At 37.3% G+C, this 20106-nt stretch overlaps 1 protein-coding gene across 5 annotated transcripts; it reads right to left on the bottom strand.

Annotated features, from left to right (window-relative positions):
• Positions 1-488: 488 nt before the first annotated feature.
• Positions 489-8474, bottom strand: Gpr85 (G protein-coupled receptor 85). 5 transcript variants are annotated; one of them, XM_034519688.2, is made up of 4 exons: positions 8175-8474; positions 7123-7735; positions 6544-6667; positions 489-5594 (listed from the first exon to the last, which is right to left on the bottom strand). In XM_034519688.2, exon 4 carries the CDS (start codon positions 5422-5424, stop codon positions 4312-4314), a length of 1113 nt encoding a protein of 370 aa, XP_034375579.1. In that variant the 5' UTR covers positions 5425-5594; positions 6544-6667; positions 7123-7735; positions 8175-8474; the 3' UTR covers positions 489-4311. The 5 variants fall into 5 exon arrangements, with proteins under 5 accessions (XP_034375579.1, XP_076769803.1, XP_076769804.1 ...); XM_076913688.1 differs by having other exon boundaries at positions 8146-8439; XM_076913689.1 differs by lacking the exon at positions 6544-6667 and having other exon boundaries at positions 8175-8439.
• Between the last annotated feature and the right edge of the window lie 11632 nt (positions 8475-20106).

Raw genomic sequence — 20106 nt, 5'->3', positions numbered from 1 at the left:
ATATTGATAAACATGTATTATTATCAAATACAGAAGTAATATATTTGGTTTTTTTTTTTTTCATGGAAAAAAAGTCAGACTCACAGACTTTACTTTGATTTTAGTGTCATTAGCCAGTGTTTGAAAGCATGAGATATTATCTTAGCTCTTTTTTTTTTCTTTTTAGTATGGAATTGATACAAAGTGAAATTTTGTGTGTAAACAAGTTATACTCTATGCTACCCATGGAATAAGATAGAATAAAAACCCAAATTTGTCTAATGGTGAATACAGAAAAGTGAAGAGTTTGGGTTCAAGGTACCTCTTCCCAGCAGTAATCACAGATACAGCCCAGTTCAGCAGTTAAATGACTTATGTGAAAAGTACATGTCTCCATAAGTATACCCATTTCATTGTGCTTGCAATGGAAATAACTGTTGGAGTCCAAACCAACTTTCCAGCTACAGGGCACTCAGGAGTTGTATTTTCATCCCCAATAAGGAGCAGTAGAAATCTTAAAGGGGCAGAATATTTTAATAATAAAAATGCACCTCATTTCACATATTGTTTCCATCTTTGGTTGGCACCAGGGAAAACTCCCCCTCCCCCAGCCCCGTGATGCTAGTCACTAAGATGCAAAGGAACAAGTTTTGTCATTTGACTGCACTTTACTGACACATTTTCATGGTAATTTGAGAGAACTATGACTATAGCAGAAAAGACTCCTCTCCACGGCTCTTGAAGGAATTGAATTCTGTCCTGTGGAAGTAAACAATTAGGACACAGCGGGGTGGGGAAAGGCTTTACATTTATGTTTCTCTGTGACTTTTATACAAACTGTGAACAACATGGGAGCTATTTCCAAAACACAGCATCAGTGATACATTTAAGCTTGAGTGACAGGATCCTGACACTTTCCTTAGTAAGAGCAAATGGTTTCCCAGAGTTGAGGGAGTATGACATATAAAACATTCCAAGGCAAACCAGGAGATAAGGCATTTGAGAGAAGGTGGAAACACTTAATTTGTGCTCATTATTTCTGTCATTAGTCTACTAGTATTTATTATTTTAGCACCCACAACTGACTGTTACTGTTGATTCTTTCCCAGGTGTCTAAGCTCAAGGATAGATCATTCTGTCATGTTTTCTACAATACTCACAACATGAAGCTCAGAGCCTAGGACAGATTTACTAAGTAAATGAGGAGATTATTCAGATAAATATCCATACAAATGTGGCTATTTCCATGTGTTAACAATGACAAATCAGTTAATTCTATAGAGAATGATGTTGAAATTCAATTAGCTAGCATGTAAAGAAGATAGTCAATTGACTTTCCTATTTACAGTCAATGTTTTTCAATTATAATCCATTTTGTTATTTGATTCATGCCTATGTAGAAAACCAGACTAGCTACTCACCTCCATCTGCCTTAGTTAATATCTGCATGGGATTCCATAGCCACGAACATAAAAATCTACTGTGTACAAAGTGAACCAGATGGCAGAGCACAGGCATATCCAGTGAAAAACATTACCACTCTGACAGAAAAACAACATGAAGACTGTTCAGCTCTGAAGTGTAATTAGTCCAAGAAGAACCCATTATTTATTGATGAGGAGTCTTTCTCAATGAAAAGTTGGACTCCCCAGTGAGAATGTATTTTTATGGATTGAGGATTAGTAACCTTTTCAAGTTGAATTAATTACCAACTGTTTTTCTTGACTATTGAAATGGTTGCCAAAATAGCTCATGTGTTTTTTGTCATAAAGACACTGGGAAAATTGTTTATTTTTTTTATGATTACTACGATTACTTACTGACTTAAAAGCTTGATTGGTAGCTGAGGCTGTGTCTGATCCACTGATGCAGCCTTCACCTGAAAATTCCAAGTTGTTCAAGAGACACAGTCACTAGAGTTAGCTGTGTTCACTAATCCCCCTGGGACCAGTCACTTACACAAACTGAATTGTAGTCTAAGTAGCTAGGTGGAGTCAGGCAAAATCACTTGCCTTTCTCTTCTGTCTTATCCCCAAACTCCAGAATCCACACCTATTCAGTGATCTAAATAATGGAAGTAAGGCTTGGTGAGGCCCAACTTTGCTGGCCTCAAGGTCATTGCTGAAATTTCTGACTGATTTTTGAAACTTTAAGCAAAGTTCTCCCTGAAAATAATCAATGTCATATGTCTTTCCTGCAAATTCTGAGATGGAAACATGTTAGCAGACCATGTTTTGGTACTATTGTTTTTATTTTGTTTTTGGTAGTGGTTTTAGTACCAACAAGGAGCTTTTATTGCTAGATCCACCTCACTGCTGTGCATTAAATTTTGTCCCAGATCAAATCAGCTTTGGTGTAGACATGAGGTTAGACTGCTCACTAGTAATGGCTTGAGCAAAAACTCAATAGTTGCATAGACATTGAAATTTTTCAGTTGTTTTTTTCTATTTATATTAAAATCCTGTTTATAGAAGTACCATATCAATGAGAAATCCTGTTTCATTAGGTTCTTAACCTTATTTTTTCATATACAAAAGCAAAACAAACAAATAAACATCCCTCCAAAAACTATGGAAAGCCAACAGAAGTTATGGCAACTTAACTCTGGCTTTGTAATACTGAGCCTACAAGCCATTCTTACAAGTAACAGATTTAGAACTCAAAATTTTGACTGTATGCTAAAATGCAATAATTATATTAAAATTCCAAACCAAACCATTAGACATGTGCTCATTTGTAAATACTACTTGCATATAATAATAAATAAAAGTATGGATTTGAAAAGCTACTCAATAATGATTTTAACTATTAAGTCAGCTTTCTGCTGTCATTCATATATTTCTAGTTTCAGAATATAGTAGCTACAAAAATAAAATTGATTATAAAGCAAATTTATCTGGTTTGTGCTTGTATGCTAGATTAAATAAAAATTATATGCCAAAAATGTAAAATTTATTCCACGAAAATTAACAGGCTACACAGATAAATTTTGGCAAATGCAACTTTATATTGAAGTTCACACATCTGTATCTTAAAGAATGAGACTCACAGAATCTAATGTATTTCTAAAATACCAGAAATCATATTATAAGCTTTCACAAGTAAAAACTGAAAGAATTTAAAGGAACAATACACTGAATGTGCAGAAAGTATAAAGAAGACTGTGCCTTCCATACAATAAATGCTTCACAAATTGTGCCAGATGTCATACTAAGGCTGTGGGATCCCCTGACAGCTGACTTACAATATAAACACATATCAACTGTCTGCTTCTTAGAACACACTAGAAGGGGTAGCACACCTCAGAAGAAAATCTCATTATCTTAATGGTGTGCACCTTAATTTCCAAACCACGTGAGGGAAGAGGAGGAAGTATTCAATGCTCTTCCATGCACTTCCAATGAATAGCCAGGGCCGGTTACTGATCCAATGCCTCTTGACTATTTGCTCCACTGCTAAAGAAGATGAAGGATACTAGCTAACCCTTTAAGGCAACACGTGTTTATTCTGCATTTTTAGAACTGCTCATCTCTGCTTAGTTGATTCCATTCATGTTGCCTCCCAGACAGACATCTAGCATTTGTAAAATAGAAACAAACTGGAAACTCTTATTTTTTTTTTTTTTTTTTTTACTGAATCAACAAAAAACACATAATACAGTTCAATGCTAGCAATTTCACTGGTAGGGAAGGAAAGTGGCATTTAGAAATAGCAATATATTAATACAAAAAAGGTAAACTCTAATTGGAACCAATATACTGCTTTGGAATGCTCCCCCAAACTTACAAGGCGTGTTTAAAGTGTTGTACCCCCCAATAATTCATGGCACATCTTTTAAGAATTACAGTACTGTTAAGTCCCCCAGAAAGTGTAGTCTTTGCAAAACAAAAATAGTATGAAATGTTTTAAAGTCTTCAAACTTCTAAAATTAGCTTTTATCAACACATTAACCTCATGTCAACTTAATTTATTAAAATGTCCAATGCTAATTGTTTTTTTAAGTTTTTTTCATATGTAATGATATACACAGCATTTAGCACTGATACTTAGCACCTGCTACTTTCATTATCTAGTGTTCACCCACAGAAAGAAACTTAGGGCAGTGGTTCTGTCCTTTCTTAATTACAAACCTTCGCCAGCAGTCAGCAGGATCACTCTGAGATTTTAAAATAGGATTATAGGTGAACTATTGCAAAGACTGCAGAATGTTGCCCAAATCCTTAGAACTGCTGATCCCATTCTTGATTTTCTTCTCAAGACATGGCTACAGGCCACAATTGCTTAGCAGAGAGGGTTAGTGTTTCACAAGGCTAAAGATTTACAGATGCTCCCTCATATAACACAGTAAGGTTCCCTTGGTAACCTGGATTTTCTGCAGTAAAGAAGGGTTGTGCTGAAAGAGCGCCTCAGCTCCCTGTTGGAGAAAATGCAGACAAAGGGATTGATTCCTGCTTGGGCGAAACTCATCCAGACAGCGGCTGTTAGAAATCCCCCTGGTACTACAGGCCCTCTTGCAAAAACTCTCCAATAACAGGCCACCAGGTAGGGACCCCACAAGGTTAGGAAGAGGAAAGTCATTATATAGAACATTCTGCTGATTCTTTTCTCCATTTTGAACTCATCCAAGACCAATAGCCGTCTTCTGCCTGTGGTATTCGCATTTTGCCTGATGCCCAGCAAGGTAGGTGGCGTGGGACCCCTTCCAAATCCTGCTAGCCAATTGGCAGCTGCCTGGCCACTAGCTCCAGGGCCATGAAAGGTCCAGTTCTGACTCACTGCTGCTACAAACTGGACTGGCTTCATTTTCCTTCGATCGTGGACAAAAAATATCAGCTTGAGGTAGACAAGCTGTGTGGCTAGGAGGATCAGAGCGAGGAGCAGCATAAATCCTAGGGAATCGTTAGCCCTGAAGGAGCGGTGTTGGAAGGTGCACTGATTCTCCTCTCTAATGAATGAGTAGGTGCCTACATCTAAAACTGGGGGGAATGCCATGGCCACAGACAGAGTCCACACCATGCAGATCACAGCCAAACACGTCCAAAAGGTCAGCCTCTTGGTATAGAAGCGGTGATGGGCGATGGCTAAGTATCTGGTGACGCTGATGCAGAAGAGCATGAAGGCAGTGTGGAAACAGGACAAAACCCCCAGAAAGGCAATCACTTTGCAAGTCAGAGTCCCGTAAGTCCAGGTAGAGCCATTTTTGACAGAGTTGAATACAAATGGAAAACAAATTGCAGATCTGAGGATGTCTGAGCAGCACAGATCCAGCAGGAAGTAGTAAGGAGCCCTATGCAAGGTCTTATCTTTCACTAGCAAAATGGAGATCAGAAGGTTGCCCACCACACTGACTCCTATTATGAAACCCAAGGAAGTCAGTTTCAGAAAGGCTGTTAGAGGCGAGAGATTTTGCAAAATGTTGTCAGCTGCATGGCTATAGTTCGCCATAGATGGATGGAGGATAAGGAGACAGTCTCAGTCAAGTCTCATGATCTAGATATAAGAACAAGGAAAAGATAGATCCATACATTTTACTGAAAATGTAATCCACAAAGAGATCAGATCCAGTCTGTGGTCATGCTTCCTCTTTCCTTCCATTTGATTTGCCATCAGAATATCTGAAGAAGAAAAAGAGACAAGAAAGAGAGAACTCTCAGTTCTTCAGTGGATAAGTAATGATGTCAGTGTTACCCTAAAGCTCTTCCTTTATGAGGAAGCAAGGAAAGTTTCGATTTTAAACAGTCCTGTTTGCTTCAGCAGCAATTTGAGATGTCAGAGTACTTACTGGCGGTTTTAACATTCTGAGCTAGGTGAACTTAACAATGTCCTTATTCTAGACACCATATAGTTAGATTTAGATGTCTTCAGGAAGGAAGGGAATAAATTGTTCCACAGTTGTAAAATCTGCCAGCCCCAAGAATTAATCATTAGCTTTGCAATGGAATCTGCAAGATTGTTGAAAGGAGGCAGACAGGAGGCTACCCACAGTTATTTGAGCTCCTTTAATACCATCAGTATTTTAAAGGAATCGTCTCAGCTCATATGCATGCAGAGAACCTCTGCAAATATGTCTTTTAAGTCAAGTGCCCACTGCTCATGCTGCATAAAAGTATTTGTTGATTAATCCTGAAGCATAATTTTAACACCAGACTTCAAAATGAATAGAAACCTGTCTGGAGATTCGATGTGATTTAATCTTTTGTCTTTCTCTCCCTACCCCACCCCACCCCCTCCCCCTCTTTTGGGCAAATCCTGTCTCTTTTAAAGCTACATGATTATTAAAAATGGTAAATGTAAATATTGGCCAGGGAAACACACCCAGAGGGATAATGCACTTCCAGTTGTAAACCTTGGCTGCCTGGATTCAAATGAATCTAGCATGAAACGGTATTTCTTAGGCAATTAAGCCCTTCTCATTTACACTGATAATCTCCGTTGCAAATCACAAGTGGCTTTATTTTCAAACAAAATGCACACTGTCTCCTAGGTGCCTGTGAGCCACACCAGGGAAATCAGTTTCCTCTGTTATTCCCACGAAGCGTGTTTCCTTTGCCACTTCTCACTTGCCTGGAATATGCTGATGGAAGCCCAGGCAGAACTGCATCCGATGATGTTAATTTTCCAACTGGTACATCCCCGGGTAAATACCGATCGCATCATGCAACATTACGAAACCTGAAATCCACCACCCCTGGATTTATAACAGAGATGGGGGGAGGGGGAAGGGAGGTTGAAGAAGGGAGGGAGAGAAAGAGGAAAGGAGGGAGGGAGGGAGGGAGGGAGAAAGAGAGAGAGAGAGAGAGAGAGAGAGAGAGAGAGAGAGAGAGAGAGAGAGAGAGAGAGAGATGCATTACATACTCGAAGATGGGAAGAGATTGCTTCTGTGCTGCAAGGGAAGGGTTCTCGGTGATTCGCAGTCTCATATTCCTCAGTTTTGCAAAGGTTTCCAGAAACCGAATTCTCAATAAGCTTTTGCAGGAGATGCATTGTCTGAATGTACTTCCATTATGCAGTTTATTGTCAAAAAAAAAAAAAAAAAAAAAAAAAAAAAAACCCTCAGGGAGGGCTGTATCCTGATGAACCTGCAGTTTCATTAGCACGGTGCAACCCCCTCCCCCAAACTTAACCGAGAGTATATCCTCCTACCTGTTGGTGTTGGATATCCCGACAGACTATAGCTTCTTCTTTCTATAAATTGCTGATTTTTTTTTCCTGAGTGCCTTGACTGAGCATCCAGGCAGGGCTCGGCGGCGCCTGCGCGTTGGAGCCTCCTTCAGCTCCAGCCGCGTCCTCCCCTGTCGCAGCGGCACCGTCTCCCCCAGTAACGCAGGGGCCGCGGCGGCGGCGGCGCGGTGGCGAGGGCGGCGGCGAGGGTTGCTCCGGCCTCCGCCGAGCCAGCAGGAGCCCCTGTCTGTCTCCGGAGCAGGCTGGCTTGCTTCAATGTCCTGTCCAGTTGAGCCGGCCCCAAATCAGGCTTTTGTTCCCTCGAGGCAGCTTCGGAACTTTTCCCTCCCCGCATTGGCAGTGGGGGGCACGGGAAGGCTCTTCCCGGACCTCAGGCCCATCCTCTTCCCCTAGGGCAGCGCACGAAGCCACCGTGCCGCGGACGGCCGCCTCCGCCCCAGCTGCCCCGAACCCTCGCCTTCCCGAAACATCGTCTTCCTTTCTCTGTCAGGGTGGTCCTGCTAAGCATTGGATGCGCCTTGTAGAATTCTTCTCAAATGATTTTTCCCTGCTGATCTTTGATTTGGCACGTTAGCTGGGGAGAGAAAAAGAAAGAATGAAAAAGAATAAAAGAAAGAAAAAAATGTCAACACAGTCAAAAATCTTGCCAGTAGGGGAAGAAGGAAAGAGGGTTGGGGTTGCCTTGTCTTTGTCAGTGGTCATCTGTTCTCGAAGGCACGCAGATCTGCCTTTAAGGAAGGAGAGGCTAAGTTCAGACGACAAGTGCAAAACCGATCTACACTCATTCTACCTTCTGGAACGTGACTAACGGATCAGGAGTACAGAGATTTTACATGGCTGTTCCTCACATCCCACCCCAAAGCAACAAGACTCTCCTTTCTCTTCCAAGCTGGGATGACCAATGGGTTGCTGATGTCAAAGCGGTGGTGTATATGAGTTTCCCCTTTCCCTTCCTTTGTTATTAGACATGAAAAAAAAAAATACCAGGAATATGATGAATGCCGGAAACTTACACCAGTCCACAAACACCACATAGTCTGACACCTGGTGATTAGGAACGCCTCAAGAATCATCCACGTCTCGATTCTCCCATTTCCAAAGAGTTTTTGCGAGGGTGGGGTAAGATTTTAAACAACTACCCACTCTTCACCCCTTAAAAGCTAGCAGTCATGCTTTCATTAATTCCCAAGGTAAAACGTCTGCTTGTCTTCCTGCAAGCTTATTGCTTTATAATAATCTGTTAATGAAATAGAAAAAAAATATCTCTACAGTAATAATTTGATCTCGAGACAGCAGTAAAATACCTCATCGCTGGGTGGTGAGATTGTGACATTCAGGGGAAGTCAAGCCAATCAGCATACAGATAATATAGGTTAATTTACATATTGTATTTCTATTGGATACATAGAGGTAAAATGTTTAAAGCTTAAAAATGAATACTTCACTGTCATGATGTCACAGTCGTTACACAAAGACCAACGTTAGTAATGCTGAAACAATGTTAAATTACCCTGATTTGATTGGAGATATTTTTTAGCCAATTAAAAAAATAATGATTAGCTGCGGTGTGTGTGTGTGTGTGTGTGTGTGTGTGTGTGTTCCTTTGGATATCCATAAGGCACTTGCTTTAGGCATTTTTATAGGAGAGTCAATCCTGCAACAATACTGGAATTAACTTGAAAATATTTCCACCCAAGTAAGACATTCTGGTTTTTGTAAAACACTATTCAGAAGAACTCAAAGCCATATGATTGGTACAACTTTTAAGTAAAATCTCAAATTTGTTTTTATGAAACTACAGATTAATTTTATACTTCTTAAATTATATCTTAATGCATTTTGCAAAGAATGATTATTTGCTGAACTTTTAAGATTAAAAAAAAAAACCTATATAGAAAAAGTGATTCAAGTAAGTTTACTAAATATCTACCATTGACCAGATGTTAGGTTTTCCAGATTAAGAAAGCCCTTAAAAGTAAATGTAAGAGTGGAAATATATTACCAGACCACAAAGTAATAATTTATTCTGGCAAAAAGTACAGGGCTAAGATCCAATGGGTGAACTAGCCTTATACTTTAAGAAGCATATATTGATTCCTTCAGGATAATAGAAAGGGATATGTATATGAAAAAGTCTTCTGTACCAACTTCCAGGTTATTAGAGCTATTTTTTCTTTGCAATTGAGTACAGTTACATCCATTTCAGGCTCCCCTGCCCCCAGTTGTTAGATGAAAATGTCATTTTCTTGTTTTGCAAGGGGCTCAAAAACTAATGAGATAATTTTTAATTTAGGTCGTTAATGCTACAGGAGAAAAGGCCAGATTTTGCATCTTTCAACAACAGGAGTCTTAAAGATATATTTAGTAGGTGAACAAAGTTTCATATTATCAACAAGTTCTCAAAAATATATTGATGATCACTGCAGATTTATCCTCACATTGAAGGTTTACTGATCTCAGCTATTTTCTTTTTGATTCCTTATATCACCAAACCTAGAAAAATTGTTTGTTTGTTTGTTTGTTTGTTTGTTTTTGAGTTAAGAATAAAGGTATAAAGCAAATGCAATAAATCATTTTATACCTTAATCTTTGGGCTTAATTTTTTTTTAAGTTATCCAACTAATTTGTGGTTAGGATGAATGAGGTAATTTGATCAATTTGGTCTTTATAATTAATAGAAATAATTTTATTTTAAAAAGAAACTATCTTCCTTTTGGAGTTCATCTCTTTCAGAGTTTTGTTCAATGATGCTCACCGTCATTAGGGACAAGGTGGTTTTACTCCATGGGTTTCTCATGTGCAGACATATCGATCAGCATTTGAATTCATAGAGCAATAAGCTGCAATAAAATATCCTAAAAATCATATCTAGTTGTTCATTGAAAACACCACTTTTCCTGCTTTTAGGTTTTATAGTCATTAAGGCTTTAAAAAAAAACATGTAAATTTGGAGTCCTGTACTAGTGGTTTCTGAAAGCTTTATTGAAAGAAAGTTTGCCACTGGGCCCTTTTGCATAGTAACATTTTCTGATAGACTACTGAGAAGTAAGAGCTTATCTGGCATAAGTAACTAACAGAGAAATTATACATTTGTATTTCAATAATGTTTTCCAAAATCCAGTGGATACAAATAATCAAGCTTTTTCACAATGATGTAAGTAGTTAAAGGTTTCCAGGGCATTGTACTTATATATTTAAAGAGTTGAATAGTGGACTCTACACCTAAAATATGATCTTCTGATTTTAAAGTTGTGCCTCAGGTGAATGAAATAACCATAACTGTGAACATCTCAATGAATGAGATTTCTTCAGAATTTTAATGGGTTTTTTAAAAGATTAAGAATCTGGCATATTTCTTTCCAAATCACTAAGAGGTTCATTTGTCAGATTTTTTTTTTCTTTCTGTTCTGCCACACAACAGGGTCCAAAGTGCTATTATAATTCATTTTTAATTTTAAAGCTAGCATCTTTCTTTTCAATTTAAGATACAGGCTTTTGAAAGCTCAGCAATTTACTTTCTGTGACCTTTATGTAAAAATTTCTCTTCTCTAAAAACTTTAAGACTTTTCCCCTTTATGTTTGTCAGGCTGATTCTCTGTGAGACACAGGGTAGATCTTGAAGAAAATGAATACTCAGGTGAAGGGACTAGTTTACAGGCAAGGGCACTACTCATTTGTTTGTTTTTTTATTGGATATTTTATTTATTTATTTTCAGATGTCATCCGCTTTCCCCATTTCCCCTTCCCTAGAACCTCCTATCCCATCCTCTCTCCTCCTTTTTGCTTTTATACCATTTTAATTACATGCAAGTATTAAGGTCAGTTCTAGGTTGAGGGACTAACAATACAATAGATGCAAATAGTTAAAGAACAAGCAAGACAATAAACAAAATTCCATGAACACTCCTGTGAACACTGTCTCTAAGGGCTTATCAGGATGACTAAAATATCTGAACCTACTTCCCTATCCTAGCCCAAAGTCATTTTCATGTCTGAAGCCTACTTCTTTGTTCTAGCCTAAGATTTAGATTCCTGCCTGAAATTATTTCTTTGTTCTAGCCTAATGTCAGCTTCCTGCCTGAAGCCCACTTCTTTGTCCTTGGCCAATGTCAGATTCCCGGCAATGGCACTACTCTAAGGAAAAGCAGAGGAGGCGCAGTGAGCAGAAGGGAAGGGGTGGGGAGGCTGATCTGAGGAACCAGTGATGAATCTCATAGTGAATAACTGTGAGGCAGAAGAACTGTTAAAAAAGGAGGGTGGCAGAGGTAAAAAATGAAGAGAAGGAACTGTTTCTATAATGAAAGCAATATGTTATTTTAAGTATATAGATTGTGACATGCTTGGGGGGAGGGGACAGTAATTTCAAATGCTGCTGTCTTCTATGCAGCCAAAAGTGAAGCCCAATTCAAGAAGTACCGAGGGTGTGATGGTAGGGCAATTTAAACTGATGGGTGGCATTGCCAGCTGGGAAGATGTCAAGAGAGTCTCTTATTCCCATTGCACTTAAAGGGGGTGGAGACATTAAGTATGTTAGAGAAATGGAAGGATATGAGCATCTTTAATGTTATGGGTGCCTGGGATAAAAATCTGTTGATGAAGAGTGGTTATCATCCATGCAAACTGTGACTCAGAACTTTAGACTCCAGGGTGAATGAGAAGATACCCTTGGTCTGGTGGTAAGGTTAGCAACTTTTGAAAGATAAATCTGTGTGGATTAAGAAGCAAAGACACAAGCTTAATTGGTTAGATTAAAATGATTGCTCTGTTAACCACAGCACTGTCTCAGTGACAGAGGTTTTAGTGAATTCTGTTGATACATGAACAAAATAGTACTAATTTAAATAAATACAGCATATCTTCTTCAAGAAGGCCAGAAAACCTTTAAATTGTACATTATTTAATTTATGTCCTGTGATGAAGAGAACAAATGTAGGTTCCCTATCAATGCCTGGTACGATTTCAGAGCTTACAGCAAACCCTTGTTCTATTATTATACTCAAAGTTGTCTCATTGGTTTGTACTTTTCCACCCCACTTTTTTGAGGCAATTAATCTTAGCTAAGAAAAACAAAATAAACAGGGCATGTGTCTAGAGGAATGGTGGATTGGTTGGAAGGAGAATCCACATGTTGGTAAAATGACTAAGGAATTCAAAGCTAACTTAATAGTCAAGTTAATGGAAAGTCATACATATCTTACATGGATTATAAATTCTCAAGGAATAAAAATGCAAGGTAGTTTTAAGATCTCTAGAAGTATAAAGACTTTTTCATTTGTTTATTTAGAGGTTACTTTAATCTTGCAGTTCATTAAGGATGTTATTACAAGTACCAGTGCTGTGATAATGTAAGCAGATTATGATTACCTGAGCTTCTGTGGTGTTTAGTTTTTTGACAAATGGCATAATTAAAACGTGCTGAAAGTAAAGAACAATGCTTGTAGATCTCAGAACGCCATAGGCATTGCTTAGGCCTGCATTCGGATTTTGTGATTAGTCTTTCTTTTATATTTCTCTTAACTTTCTAAACTTTATATTTTCTCTTTACAGAGTTATAACTTCATAACACCAAGACAGTCTTGTCTCTGGTTGAAAATGTATGAGTACCATTCATAAACGTTATAAATATGGAGTCTATTTAGTTTTGTTAACATTGGTTAAAAGGGAAATTATGCTCTCATCTACTTCACTTTGCATCAAAAGTGACTTTGTTGAGACTAAGTCTCTGAGGCACACAATTTCATTCAATCAACAAATAGCCAAGACTTCACTAGATATCGACTCAGATGTATTGGCATTTTTCTTCCCTTATGCCCCCAAATAACCTGGCCCAGTGAGTGGTACATACCTGTTGAATGGATGCTTCTGACCTATTACACAGCGGGTATTCTTTGGGCCCTGTGGGGTATGAAAGGGACAGCACCAGAGGCTCCAAAGAGACTCCATGTTTCTCTTAATTGAGTAAAATTGAGATATTTATTTTGGATATAAAATTATTTTGGTTAACGGTTCACTCTGAGTGTAGAGTTTAGTTTGCTTTTTAACATTATTACATAAGCATCTGTATGATTTCTTGTTTGCTAGTATTCAGTGATTTTTCATACCATTTTCCAATGTCTCTTGTGTAGATTATAAGACTGGCTATTTTGTTTCTAAACTGGTGTTTGAATACAAGAAAAAAATATTTATAGTTATCCCTGAGTTTCTATATATGATTATTAATCTTTTAGTGGCCAACAGTGAATTTTTAAAAAGTAAGGAAATGAACAGAAACACATTAAAAAACAAAAAAAGCAGTCTACTAAATCATCACAGAAAGGAAAAGGTCAATAATATAAAACATTTCAATGATCATGACTGTTTAAGAAAATGTGACCTAATACTGTCTCTGTATCACAGTGTACTGCAACTCTACTTAATATGTAAGGATATCTAAGCCTCTAGTATTATAACTAGATGCCAGGTCTCAACTAATGACAGAAGATGAGCTTCAGCCAATCACAAGCTTCCAACTGCTCAGCCCACATTCAAACAGGTAAATTCCCCCATGCAAATGCCAGAGCCAGAGCCAATCAAATATTGGCTCAGAACACTTTTTTTCTACCTATAAATAAATAAATTTAACATACCTAGTGTAGATTTCACTGAGACCCCCAGTCCTTCTGAGCTCTGCCCAGTTAGAGATTTGTTTTTTTTTTTTCCTCTGTGCAGACAAATTTGGCTAACTTTGTAATGGCTTTCTCTTAATCATAACTTCTATTCTATTTTTGTTTCTTAATTTCTCATAGTTATCCACAGGACAAGAAGGAAAAGAGGTTAAAACAGAAATTGCTTAATTAGCTACTTGGATACAGACTTTGTAAGCATCATATGACTCTTAGGTAAACGGCAGGATATTTTCTTGTGTTTTGCTTTTCTTTTGGAAAGTATCTCCTTTCTTTACTAGGCATAAGTTTGAGCCAAACATAAAGCTCTTATATAAAACAGTGCTGATTCATTTTATTAATTAAATATAGTATTAAAAATCTGCCAGCCAAATCACTCTTTAAGTTGTCTTAGTTTGAACAAAGGCCAGAGCCAAGGATAGGGTTTATAATCTTTGTAACAAGGGAGCTTGGAGTAGTATTTCCATCTGAAAACAGGGCAGCAGGCCAGTTTGAAAGGCCCCATGACTAAAAGTGTGTGCATAGATTTCGCTGCATAATATTGTTTAGGATTGTCTTTTTCTTTACCTGACCTAGAATCACAGCATCCTGTATCAGCAGTGGGTCTATGATTTACAATGTCTGTTTTCTGGCATAGCTAAAAGTTAATCATTCTCACTGGGTATTAGGAATTTTGTTGCATACATGAAAACTATGGGAAAAAGTGTGCTTTGTGTGTAGATTTGAAATACAAAATATGTTATGTCCATGAGCTCTCTAGAATCTGAGCTTCTCTCAGTTAGTCATTGTCTCTTTGATGTCCATGCTGAAGAGGAGTGGCTTACTGCACCAGGCTTATAGAGGGAGGTGGGTGGATCATCTGTATATGTTATAAAGCTTTCAGTTGTGAAAGTTTTGAGTGTGTGAACGAGTGCAACTCTCATTATAGTGCCTTCCTTTGGGGTCTTTTTCTTCCTTGGGTTCACCTTGTCCAAATTCATTGTGGTTTTGTTTTATTTTATTAAAGTTTATTTTGTTGTATTTTGTTGTTATCTCTTAGAACCCTATTCTTTTCTAATGAGAGAGAGGAGGGGGGTTAATCTGAATAGGAGGGGAGGGAGGAGGAGAGGAAGGGGAACCTGTAAACAGGATATATTAGGGGAGAAATGAATCTATTTTCAATAAAGGGGGAAAAGTAGAAGATGGAAATTTAGGATGGTCCTTTGAAGAGAAAACTTATATATATATATATATATATATATATATATATATATATATATATGAGAAAACATATATATGTGTGTGTGTATGATATATATGTATATCTGCATGTGTATATGATATATATGTGTATGTGTGTATGTATATGTACATGTATGTATATATGTATATATGTATATGATATATATGTGTATATGATATATATGTATATCTGCATGTATATATTTTTGATTATCGATTTCGTATACGTCAATGTGAATTAAGACAGTAGAACAGAGCTCTTCTTGTCTCAATTTCTGAACTAGTTCATAGTTAGATGTCTGAACAGTTATCTGGGGCAGCTAAGGGACTAGATCCAGGTAAACAGTTTGTACTCCTGTGAGAATTCTGAATGTGGACTTTCTGGGTGTTTTAGTTAGTGTGGTATTTTTCTCCAGTTTCGTACATATCCAGAACTGCTGTTATTTTGTCTGGTATATAGACATGAATCTTTGTAAGCACCAAGTTGCTACTAGCAAATTACTTTTGAGGGAACATCAGGCTCTTGGCATTTTATGTATAGGAGGTAATAGATCATTGAAAAAAAAAAAAAAAAAAAAAAAAACCAACCCCAGCATATAACATTCCCTCTCAACTAGGCGTTCACTAGTTGAAGTAAGCACTGCATCGTGTGTGGATGTATGCACTGCTTAGCATTACACAAAGCCCTTTTACACGTGTGGACTTCTTTTGCACCTAAAATGCTGGCTAGTTGGTTTAGGAACTAAATGAGTTGACTTATCAGCTTAGCCCAGGAAGCATTTGTCTGTTGACCTTTTATAACGCTTATTTGCCTTTAAACCAAGCTATCAAATAGTCCAATCCACTACCCCATGCTTGCAATTTAAACAATTCACAAATTTAATTTTAAACCACTCTTATGAAAAATATCTGTAAAATGCATATGAAAGTCTTGGAGCACAAGACTTTCCTTTCCGGTTAAGGATGTGTCTGTTCTCATTCATGCACTGTTAATTCCTGTAAATTCTAATGGGAATTAAGAGCATAAATTCTTGGCACTTGCTTGAGAGACCAGGAATCCTGCAGAGACAGCACTTTTGTATGTAGCCTGATTATAATCCACTCTATAAATGGTTTGGTTTTCGTGCCATCTGGCACCACATAGGTGAGAGGTGCTTGCTGGGATTTCATGAAGAGTCTTATTACTGTACTGCAGAAGAACACGCATAAATTGACATTTGATGAATAGACTGAATATTTTATTACAAAGATATATTCAAACTGTTTTATGAAAAATCAACCTGAAGGGATGCATCTCAAGCTCAACCTCAAGTGTATGCATCTATACAGATATTGGGCGTTTAAATTCTTTTTTAAAATTTGTGATACAGTGTGATACATGAAGGCTCAATAATAAGGTCTTTATATTGATTGTCTTTATTTTTCTTGGTACCTAAAATAACATCTGTCATATAGTAGATAAGCACTAAGAAACTTTTAGTTCCATAAATAAATCAGTGTTTCCATTTCTAAAAAATTCAGCAAATTTCTGAATTATATGGCTTTCTTTCCCACCCATTTCCATAGCCAATCTTCAACTATTTTTAAAACAAAACCAACTTTTAAATAAAAAAAAAGGCTTGGTTTTAATCAGTACTTGTACTAGATATTATGGCTAAAATCTATTCTCATAGTATGTACAAATATTTCTAAAGTATATTGTAAAGTACTCTAAGTTAACATTAGAACTATGCAGTGTCCAACTTGTTGAGAATCCAAGCTAAATACTTAGTAAGTGAATAGACATAGTTTGAGGCTGAAGTTGGCATTAATATGAGTTACAATGACACTTTTCTAAACCTTCACTTTGAACATAATCTACAATGGGAGGAAAAGAAACATATATCAACAGACATGCCTACTCATGTTCAAGACTGAGAGGTGGGACAAATGAACATATGCTTTTTTTCTGGCAGGGCTAGAACATTGATATTTACATTTGCTAATATTTGTCTAATTTTGTGACATAAATTAATTTTAAATGCATCATTTCATCATATTCTAACTTTATCTTATCATTCTTCATTCACTATAAGTGAGAGAGATGAGTAGTTTTTAAGAGTTTCTGATTTTTGAAGTTTAATTTGTAAATCTTTTGCCAATGGTGTGAAAGTGCTGTGTGTGAACTAGAAGTCATACTTTGACTTGTGATCTTTTCTTGCATATCTCCCTTGACTCACCAGGCAGCACCAGTGAGATGTAGCTCAAGTCACTTATGGGAGCGTGAGAGCAAAGAATCAACACTCAACAAATGGAATGTGTTGATATTGTTAGGTCAGCTGTATGTACTTTTGTCTTCATAACATTTTCAAATTATAGTAGGCATGTTAGTGTTTAGGAGCTTCTGCAGTGATACGTTGCTTATAAAGTAACAGGCTTTGTTCTTTCATTTATTAAGTTATTTGATTTTCACAAACCTTGTAAAGTTGATTTCATAATTCCATTTAATTATAAGAAAATCCACTTTACCATATGCACACAGAAGTTGACAAGAGCAGTACAAACTTCCCATTGTGCGAAATTACTTACCTAAAGAAGTGGTTAACAGCCTAAACTTGATCCAAGTTTTATTTTTCACTAAATCTGTGTACTGTAAGTATGCCATAATGAACCAGTAATGTCCATAGACATGAAACATATGTGTAATTTAAATTTTTCTGAAGGCACAAGTAAAAAAAAATGTTAGAAGAAACAGGTAAAACCAATTTTAAATATATACTTATTTAAATGAGTATATTCAACAAGTTATTATGTTAACATATAACTAATACAAAAATACCAAAGATACTTTTCTCATTTAGTTTTCAAAATTTAGCATGGATTTTTACAACATTTACAATTCTCCTTAATTAGTATTGAAATTATGACAGTATGTCATTCTGTTCTGATTCCATTTCATGTTGCTTATACAGTTCTTGGCCTTCTCTCCCTGAAGTGAGCATGTCTGCCTTGGCAACACATTGGACATATCCATGGCCTTGACTATGATCCAGATTTTTTAACCAAAATAGTTAAAGTAAACTAAAACAAATAGGAAATATATAAGTAAAAAATAATTGCCAGGCTATGCCCAAAATAATTATTAAACACTACTAAGAAAGAACATTTCAATTTTATTCCTACCTCATCTAACTTTGATGTAAATTATAGCCTTTGTGACTTTTGCCTTTTAAAATTCCATACCTCAGATCTTTAACACCAAGACATTTTTGGTCTGGCCATCAGTTAGAAAACATACAAACTGTTCATTGGCTTAATCCAGGTTGTCAGTTCCAACTCACAAAGATCATATCAATAGTCCCAATGTTTAAGCCAGTTCTACACCATCTAATGCATGTATGAGGATAAGAAGACTTCAAGAAGCAAATTTCTATTGCTTCAGATTTAATATAGATGCATCCAAGTCAAGAAGATGAACAGAGTTTAAAAAAAAAAAATCAGACCTGAGCCATAGGTGAGAGGTTCCAGCCAGCCTGCTGGCCCCGAGACTGTCCTCCTAAGTCACTCTCTCAGCAGCTAATACATAGACCTTCGTAACTACAGCTCATCGTGGTGTAGTCCACATTTTGCACCATGAAACCCATGTTGGCTGTTTTCATACTTCAGGTAAATTCGTGCTAAACAGTATTTACTTATTTACTATTGAAAAATTGGATAAAACAAACAAAAAATCTCAGGGGATACATAGCCTAGAAACTCCCACTATTCCTGGATTAGCTGCTATGTGGCAGGCTCATTGACATCTGGCTTTAGTTTGAGGAAAAGGCTAAGACCTATAACTTGAAGAAGTAATGTTTTAGAGAAAAATTTGACTTCCTGACAGATGTCCTGGACTCTTCCAGATTTCTGTTACCTCCTGGGAAATGAACTCTTGCATTGTTATGTCAAATTCGTAACAAAACTCCAGGATTTACCAAAGATGCATATAAGTAGAAGTCTAAAGTGGCCAATTTCTCTAGTAGTACTGCCATATTCTTGAGTTCACGGGGTTTTAACTTTACAAAGAAGAAGGACCTGGCAGGCTTCACTCTCTGTCTCTGTCTGAGCTTTTTTGAGGTGGTGGCACATTTGTCATTTACACCGATCACACTGAAATCCAATGTAAAATGAGGGGGAGCTGAGCTGCTTTGAGGGAATTGGGACTGGAGCTGGGGGGGGAGGGAGGCGACACCCATCTCTGTTGATCTTCTTTTGTTTGATCTGGCATCTCAGAAGGCATCCATAAAGCTGAGGTATAGAATAACACATTCAAGATGTAATGACAATATTCACACACACACACCCTCCACCACCTGCACTGCCCTATCGTCCTGGCTGGATGAAAGCCAGAGATTTTTATAATTTTAAAATGTTTGTACTTGGGAACAGTTGTCCAGGCATGAGCACTACTACAATGATAGGACAAATGACCAAGGGAAAGAACTACAGAGAGAAAGGACCAGTGTAGGTTAGAATCAGCCTGGATATGGGATTAGAATAAGCTGAGGTTGGTTAGCTAGGAGATTGATGATCATACACACCCACACAAGGAAATCAGACAAGACGTTCAGTGTTGACAGATGAGTTTAATTTTAGCAACTGAGCATGAATTAACAATCATCCACTCTCATGGGATCATCTATAAGTAGCGGCGAGTATAAAATTTAAATTTGGTGAGGCAGAGCTGGCTACATGTTGTCTGCTCATAGTGTATCCTTAGGGCCATTCTATCAGCGAGACAGCATTGAGAAATTCTACAAGGGAGACAATGTAAGAAGAGGAGATTAAGGTGCTTGTGTGTGACCATCCTTCAGTAGGCCACATAATTCAGATTTTTCTCTTTTCTTTAGATGTCTGCTTATGTATCCCCTGATCAGATACCCTCCCTGGCTTTTCTCTGTAAAGCACCATCAATTACTTTCTTTTAGTTAAAATGCTTTTAAAAAAAAAAGATTTGTTTATTTATTTTATGTATGTGAGTACACTGTTGCTCTCTTCAAACACCCTAGAAGCAGCCACCAGATACCATTATAGATGGTTGTGA

The sequence above is a fragment of the Arvicanthis niloticus genome, chromosome 15 (assembly GCF_011762505.2).
Source record: "Arvicanthis niloticus isolate mArvNil1 chromosome 15, mArvNil1.pat.X, whole genome shotgun sequence".
In the NCBI taxonomy this organism is placed as follows: domain Eukaryota; kingdom Metazoa; phylum Chordata; class Mammalia; order Rodentia; family Muridae; genus Arvicanthis; species Arvicanthis niloticus.
This window is presented reverse-complemented; position numbering and strand designations above follow the sequence as displayed.

Excerpts from the sequence above, each read along its gene's own strand:
- Gpr85 (XM_034519688.2), bottom strand. The coding sequence starts at position 5,424 with ATGGCGAACTATAGCCATGCAGCTGACAACATTTTGCAAAATCTCTCG.